Genomic DNA, 8,525 nt, shown 5'->3' on the forward strand with positions numbered 1-8,525 from the left:
TTCCCGAAGTCGAGGACTTCTGTATTGCTGACTGACTTGCCAGCTTTACGGTGGATGGTGAAAGTGATCAGCTCGCAATCACTGTCACCCAGCTTCCCTTCAATCATTAGGTCGCTGATTAGGTCATCCCCAGTTGCCAGTACCAGGTTGAGCAGTGCTTTACGTCTCATTGGCCCATAGACTTCTTGAGTCAGGTAGAAGTCATCCATGCACGAGAGAAAGCTTTGCAACTGTTCAGATTTGGCTGAGTGATCCTCCCACGAGATGTGTGGGTAGTTATAGTCTCCCATGACAACCATATACCAGGAGCATGCGGCCTCAGCTAATTTCTTGGCAAACTCCCGGTCAAGATCTTGATCCTGGGTAGGGGTCTGTAGTAGACTCCCACCATAGTATCCCCTGTGCCATGTTCCCTATGGATTTTAACCCGAAGGGTCTCAAGTCATCCACCATGGTTGCCCATGTGGACTTGCAGGGATGCGTACCTTTCCTTGACATAGAGAGCTACACCCCCACCCCTTTTGTCCTCTCGATCCCTCCTGTACAGGGTATAGCCACCTGTACCTGTGGTCCAGTCATGGGTGGAGACCCACCAGGTCTCTGTTATCCCTATGACATCATAGTCATTTGTGTTTAGCAAGAGGGCAAGTTCCTCCTGTTTGTTCCCCAGGCTCCTGGCATTTGTGTATAGGCACGCAAGTGTCCCCATGGTGGCCTTTGCCTTGCCTACAGTTCATTCCAGGGCTGGGGCAGGGGTGGGCTCCCTTAAGTGCCTTCACCTGCTGGCTCTGTAAGGGTTGCCCAGCAGGGCAGCAATGGCGGTAGTCCCCCCCATCCCCCGGCAGGCTTAGTTTAAAGCCCGGTGGAGCAGGTCAGCCAGTCTGGCAGACAAGAGCCTCCTCCCCAGGACTCTAGCAGCTGGTCAAAAGATGAACTGGAGTTCTCAATCACTCTTGTGTAGACAAATGAACAAATTATGTTGACTGAAAATAGGGGTAGGAGGAGGACTTAGTTACTGCAATTAGCTGATGTATGCTATTTCATATGTCTGCTTCTATCTCATGGAAAGTGGAAGCTAGGCTGGATGAGTTTACCCCTAAGTGAAATAATTACGAAGCTACCACAGTTCAGCTGCTTCATGTTTCTATCTTTTGGTGTGTGGAAGCTTAAGTCAGCTGACTTTCCTTTTAACTCAGTATAATTTGTTTGTCCATCCACAACATCCCATGGGTGGTGTGTCTACACATTCATTAATGCGTCATAGTTATAGTGCATTAAGTTTAGTACTTGGATAATGAAGTACCAAATCAACGTGTAGTAACTGTTGCTACTACGCAGTAGCACCACCACCTGGACACACTTGTACAGATGGTAACTGTGCAGTAGCCTAACACTACTATGCAGTAGCATATTAGCACAGGTTTTGCCCAGTATGCTACTGTGCAGTGCTATTAAGCTACTGCTTAGTTAGCATCTTGTGTAGACAAACCCTTTGTTTTGGATCTCATTTTGGGGAGATAAGCTAGATGCTATTTGGCTCTTAATACTTCTGACTCTTCCCTATTCCTGCAAAGCCTGTGCTTCATAAAGATGCTGCTGTTATATTTTATTTCCCATATTTTTCTCTTGATTTCACTCCTAGGAGCAGTAGCATTGCAAACTGGCTGTTTGTGTGCTTTCATCCTCCATTACAGGAAGCTACCAGCTCTTTTGCACAGCATCAGCAGCCCCTTCTCACTGAAACAGGAAACAAAGATCAGCAGGAAGAGAAATTATGATCTAACTGTAAAATTTTTTCTTTAAAACAATCTGCTGGATCTCTGATTTTTTTATTTTTTTTTTTATTTTTATTTTATTAAAAAACCTTCAAGATCCATTTTAAATGGTAATAAGTTCATTAAAGCAGTATAAATGTAGTTCAACTGATAGTCACATAGCTTGCAAGCAATGCACAACAGAATGCACTGCATGGTTAACTCCTGTGTAAAAACACCCAAGGGTACTTGTTAGTATGCTGTGTATCTAGTTTCAGTTCTAATTAATTTAAGCTGACAGAGCTCAGAGGAACTGATGAGCACAGAAAGAGTTAGAGACACCTCGAGCCAACGAGGGCTGCAGGCACCAAGACAGACTTGGAGAGAGAGAGAGAAAGAGGGAGAGGAAGCACTAGTTCATCAGATCAAAATAGAAATGTCAAGTTTATAACAATTTATGAGGCTCTGCCAGTGAAATGACACTATCATTATCACCAATGGACCAAGGCTTAAAAGAGATTTTCTCTTTAAATAATGAATGAGAGAGAAGGTTTTCAACAGATGGAACAAATGGACAAAAGGCAGTGTCCTTGGGAGATGGGCAAAGTCTCTGTGACCACTGCTGGATCTGGATCGGTCAGATAAAAGGGAAATCATGAAACAAATATTTCTTTTTTCCCAATAAGGTTAGCACAAGTTAGAATCACTGGGTGCATATACACATACATTTGATCTGAGATCAGTTTACTTGTGAATAAACAACTCACAAGTTAACACTCCCAGGCAGGTGTCTACACATACAGGGACATTACTTCCCTGCTGCTACTACTTCCTGCGGCCACCACAATGGGCTCCTGTTGCCACAGGGAGAATTCAAGGCTCCCTCTGAGTGCTATCCCAGGGGCTGGCAGGGAGCACTGGGCCAAGAGAGATTTGTCAGGGGCAGGTCCCAGCCCAGTACCCCAATCAGGCAATTGAGGTGCAGGGTTTGGAAAGAGCTGCAGGGAAGAGGCAGGTCCCATCGAGGTGCAAGGCTTGGAAAGAGGAGCTGATGGGGCAGCTAGCAGTGAATCCTTGGCTGGGAGGGAATTTCCCCCCCAGCTGGGGGCTTACTACTAGCTGTCCCACAGGTGGATGGGGCAGGAGATTGTTCCCCCCTGCAGCCTGTTCCCCACCCAACTCCACGCTTGCAGAGCTGAGTGGGGATCAGGCTCTCCAGCCCCTGCCAGCAGGGAGTTCCTAGTGCCAGCTCCTGACCTTTGGGGCTGGTGCTGGAAGATTCTTAGTTCCCAGCCTGAGCCCTGCAGTCAGCTGGGAGATAAAGATCTCCCTGCCTGAGCCCCACAACTGAAGAGCTGGCAGGATCTCCCAGCCCCCCTGCTCTCTGATCACCATGGTGAAACAGGAGCTGGGAGATAAGGATCTCCCAGCCCCTGCTGCCCAATTTTGATCTTGGAGTTCCCTGCTGCTGGGGCAGGAGGACATAATACCTGCCCAGGTTCTGGTGGTGGAACCCGCCCTGGCAGCAGGCAGTTCCTGGGGGCAGGGAACAATCTCCTGCACCCTGATGGCTGGCTGACTGGGAGCAGATTTGCTCCTGGTCAGGCATCTACGCAAGCGCTATTGCACAATAAACTCCTCACAAGTAAATATGCTACTTGCTTTTGCAGATACCATATTTTCTCGTGAATGGGCGAGTTTTACTGTGCAGTAAACATGTGCATGTGTAGATGTACATGCTTACTGTGCAATAAACTATGCTACATCACAGTAAAGCATCTCAAATAGATGTGCCCACTATGTCTTAAATAATTCTAGTTTTCAGTTGGTCTTCATATCAAGTTTATTTAAAGTTACTTTTAATATAATGTGATACTATGATATGGCTGTGTCCATACACCTCCCCTGTTTTAATCTTTCTGAAATACCAGTGGGCACGTGAAAAGTACATTAAAATGCCCTAAAAGAAACCAAAAGTGCAAAAGGGAAACAAAATGACAAATGATATTCTTGCAACTCTAAATAAAACCTTGAGACACATTAAACTTCTGATAGTTCTTGTGCCACATTTTCTGCTACTTTTACACACAAGGTAAAAGTACACACAGGATGCATCTACACATGCAATTGATATGAAGCAGTAAACCCTGGAGCAATTTAAGCCAGAGTAAACTACTCCCAGGCACAGCCTCAACACACGCGGACAGGATTGCAGCAATTTTGAGCTGAGGCAGAGCAGACCTGGACTGGCAAGGGGTATTGGGGGTCAGCCCTGGGATCCAGGTGGTGGCATTGGACAGTGGAGAGGCTGGCAGGGGCATGAAGATGCTGAAAGTGCAGAGCTGTGTAACTGTGTGGCAGGCAGGAGTCTGGTCCTTGGCTGGCTAGGTTGATTGGGTGCAATTCATGCCTGTGGTCAGCATCTACATGTGCATTTAATCACAGTAAATTACCCTGGCATAAGATAGTACTGTTGGGGACGGTACTTACTATCTTACTGCGGTGTTACTTAGTTTACTGCAGCTTAATATCGCTGCATGTGTAGACCGTGACACTTTAGTCTGCAGCTAACTAGTCTACTTTGCAGTTAAGCGCATGTGTAGATGTGGCCACAATGTCATAGCTGTGGTGATCCAGGAAATGGCAAGAAGCAAAGGTTTGTTGGTGATATCTTTTATTAAAACAACTGTATATCTGGAAGAGAAGTTAAACAAGCTTTTGAGCCCTTCCATAAGTTAAAACTTTTTACTTAAACTGTACCTGCTGCTTTCTCAGACCTGAGGAAGGGTGCCTGAAGGTTTATCTAACTTCTCTCCTAATAAACTGTTTAACCAGTAAAAGATACCATGTAAGAAGTCCTCACTTCGCACTTATATGCACAGATATTCTCAGCTTATTTTTTTACCAAGCCTCCTAAGTTAAGAAATGGTATTTCAAATACACATCTTAATTTGTGTTGTGGTTTTGTTCTGAATGAGGGATTTTAGGATCCTATTTCTGCTATGGGATGCCTTTAACTATATTGCCTGTTTTATAAGATGTTTAACCTGTTCTTGTAAAGTTTCAGAGTCTTAATCATTGGTTCACATTGATGATGATGACAACATTAAGACAGACAGTATCTGCAGTATTCACTTTTATTTCCTTTCAAGATTAGCTTTAGCTTGGCCATTTCTTTATAGTTCTCACAGGGTGCATCTACATGTGCAATTAATTTGAAGCAATAAACTCTGGTGCTTATTATGCTGGAGTTTATTTCCCCCAGGTATGATGTTTGAACTTGGAGCAGTTCCTGGGCCCCCTGGGACCCTGCAGGCCATCTGCCAAGCAGGACTGCTCTAACTTGGCTCAATGTGCTGTGGAGGGGCTGGCCAGAGCATGAGGGTGGGGCTAGCCAGCAGGGCACCCTCGTGCCCCAGCCGGCCCTTCAGTGTCTACACGTATGTTGCTGTGGAGTAAATAATTCTGCATTAGGATAGTACTTGTGTTGACAAGTACTAACCTGTGGCAGAGTTGATTAGTTTACTGCATCCTAATAGCACTGTACGTGTAGATGGTGACATTTTATTGTGCATCTAATTAGGCAGCCCCACAGTAAACATATCATGTAGACATGCCCACAGAGTACTGGAATACTGGCCTCAGTGAAGTCTGAGGGGCTGGTTGCTTCATTAGACCTAGGCTTTTACCCCATAATTTTTTAGTTTGACTTTACAGTTTTTGTGAGCTGGTAGCTCTTCTGGTCTGCTTTCACAGCTCACATAGACATACCCGAGCTAGCTCTAAACTAACTGTATTAGGTGCTGATAGCAGCATAGCTATGGCATTTCAGAGCTCAGCACAGGCTGAAAAGCCTGCCCAAGAAGCTGCTGGTTTACCCATGCCTCCGGGCCTAGGACGCTTACCATGTAGATATGGCTTTGGATTAGCTATTGCTTCAGCAGAGGCTGCATATCCCTTGCTAACCAAATATTCCCCCATCTTTTCGAAGTGGAGCTCCCTCTTCAGGAAAATAACACTAGTTATGTCCTCTATAACTGGGGACCTATCTAACTTGCAGCAAGAGAAAGCAGTTTTCGCAGCATGGTTACAGCTGGAAGAGCTGTTTTTGTGGTTATTTCACAGTGGCCCTGCCTCTTGGCACTGACTGGCGGAGAGGCCTTGGGGAAGAGGAGATGAAGGGGAGGCTACCATCTTGGCTGCTGACTGGCCTTCATGCAGCCCCACCCCTCGGTGCTGATTGGTGGACTGGCACAAGGGGGCAGCTGTCATCTTGTCTGCTGCCCTTTGTGCCACCCTGCCAGCCAGTGCCTTCCCCTCCCAGGCAGGCTGCAAAGCTTGATCACAGCAGCAGCAAGACTTCTCTTGCCCACTGGGGAGCCAGCATCTTATTTTTATTAAATTTTTTTGGTTGATTTCCCGGGAAATCACGACCAATGGCATTTTTTGTGAAGATAACCATTTTGTGCAGTTTCTGTAAAAATCGTGAAACCACAATTTAAGTAGGTCCCTATCTCTAACCCCTCACTTTATAGTGTTATAGGACTATGCTGCCTAATGTATTCATCATCCATCACTGGATCACCTGTATTTGCTTCATATTTGGAAGACTTACTTTGCAACCACAGTATCTAGAGTCTTGCTCCAGCTGTAACTCTAGAGGATAACTGGCAGGTTTGTCTGCCCCCTCACTCTCTTGAGTAGTCTTCTGTGCCTCTCTAGGGAGATGTACCCCAACTTAGAAACCACTACACTGGGCAGTGGGCAAAAAACCAGAACAGAGATGCCTGTTTACTTCTTACATTTTGATTTATTTATCTGTTTCAGATATGTGCATTGCAACTGCAATTTCTCTTCTTATGATCCTGATTTGTGCAATGGCTACATATGGAGCCTATAAGGTAATCATTTACTTTAAGTACAAAGTTAATGATTCTAGTTATTGAACTTGTTATACATTTTTTAAGATTGATAAATGGAAATTCAAGTTGTTTTATTTTAAGATTTGCTTAGCTACTAAAGAAACCAGAAAGCTTTCTGGTTGTTGGTTTAGATCATATTGTGCCAAGTGATTCTATGCTGATTAGGGCAATAAAAACCTAATATTATCTACTGGTAGTTGTATTCACAGTCCACAATCTCAAATAGTAAATCTGTTAGTATGCTTTTGGATAAATTGAATGCAAAGGCCAAAACCTGTTCCCTTAAAAATGCATAAATGTTTTCCCCACTTACTGCTATGATACCAGGATTGGTTTTAAAGAACATGTTTTATTTTAATCCCACTCAACAGTTTACTGTCCTAGAAAACCAAAGTAGTTCTGTTTGATTTTTACATGCAGCTGTAGAAGGTGTAGACTCACACCCTAAAGTCTGTGTCAGCTTTGCTGCCAAACATATATTGGCTGCATATCATATTTTTTTTTTTAGCAGACTTAGCAAGTTATTTTCCCTCTGTGAAACTTAGTCTCAAGAGAGAATATCATTGCATAATGTCAGGATTTCTTTATTCAGAAGGAAACATACAGTTCTGCTTTTACTTACAGCTCTTCTGTTTTTCTATTTTATTTATAGCAACATGCAGCCTGGATTATCCCATTCTTCTGTTACCAGATCTTTGACTTCGCCCTGAACACTTTGGTTGCCATCAGTGTCCTTGTTTATCCAAACACCATTCAAGACTATCTACGGCAGCTGGTAAATTGTTTGATGTTAACAGTAATTTTCACTGGCATTTTGTTCTGCACCTTCTTACCCCATCCTTCCAGTCAGGACAGAGGCAGAGTTGCAGATTGCTGGGAAGAAGCTTACTTTGAAGTTTTTTTCTGAACATCTACATTGAAAATCAAATTTCAGTTGACATTGATATGAACTCTATTACATGGATGGAAAACTAGGTAGAGGACTATAAATGAAAGGCAATGAGAAACAGCAGATAGATGAACACTAATAAATGAAATCACAGTAGGCAGCACTGTGTCAAGTCAGTGGGAGTGGGAGAGTAGGCCCTTAGGGAGCTATGTTAGATCTTGTCTTATTCAGCATCCTCTTTAATGATCGGCATGCAGTAAACACATACTGTACTAATGAAATTCACAGCTGACACTGGAAGTGAAAGCACAGGAATGAGTTAAAAGTCACCTGTATTAGAAATATGACTGGAAAACAACAAAATATTAGCCAACTTGGACATTTTCCTCTACTGCAGATGCAAGTCCATGCAGCTATAGTTGAGTAAAAAAATCTGAACCACAGATATGTGTAGAGAAGAGGTATTTGTAGAGACTAAGGATGATGAAAAAGACCTAATGAAGAGCTTAGGTGGCATATTAAATTTCTGGCCTTTTTTCACTGCCCTGTCTGTATAAAGGTGCCTTAAACTGACTGCAGATTTATATATCCTTTAGTGTCCCTTTATTATGTTGCCAGAATGGTGAAAAGTGACATTAATATATAAAAAGAATAAATAAGCTGAAAATATTAATGTAATTGTATATGCCCACAAGCAATGGCAGAGGACACCTGCATGTCAGCACTGTATAAACAATCTATGAATGTGGGACCTAATCCTGGCAAAAATTTGAACTTCATCTGAAAGGAATGGTATCTGAAGCCTTGGAAGAAATGCCTTACATGGACTAAAAGACTTTAGTCTGTTCTGTTGGTGCTGGAGTTTATTGCTCCGAGGTGCAGCACTTACACGTGCACCTGGGACTGCAGCACATTGACCTGGGGCAGCACAGCCCCGGCTAGCAGGGTTTCCGGGGGGGG

At 43.8% G+C, this 8,525-nt stretch overlaps 1 protein-coding gene across 1 annotated transcript in view; it reads left to right on the top strand.

Moving 5' to 3' along the window:
- Window positions 1-8,525, top strand: part of LAPTM4B (lysosomal protein transmembrane 4 beta) — a 122,295-nt gene that overhangs the window by 45,295 nt on the left and 68,475 nt on the right. Inside the window, exons 3-4 of the mRNA XM_019527972.1 lie at window positions 6,582-6,655; window positions 7,329-7,451. Coding sequence (XP_019383517.1) covers window positions 6,582-6,655; window positions 7,329-7,451 — 197 coding nt within the window. The remainder of the gene's footprint in view (window positions 1-6,581; window positions 6,656-7,328; window positions 7,452-8,525) is intronic.

Source organism: Gavialis gangeticus, unplaced genomic scaffold, assembly GCF_001723915.1.
Source record: "Gavialis gangeticus isolate Ggan-Ray unplaced genomic scaffold, GavGan_comp1, whole genome shotgun sequence".
In the NCBI taxonomy this organism is placed as follows: Eukaryota; Metazoa; Chordata; order Crocodylia; family Gavialidae; genus Gavialis; species Gavialis gangeticus.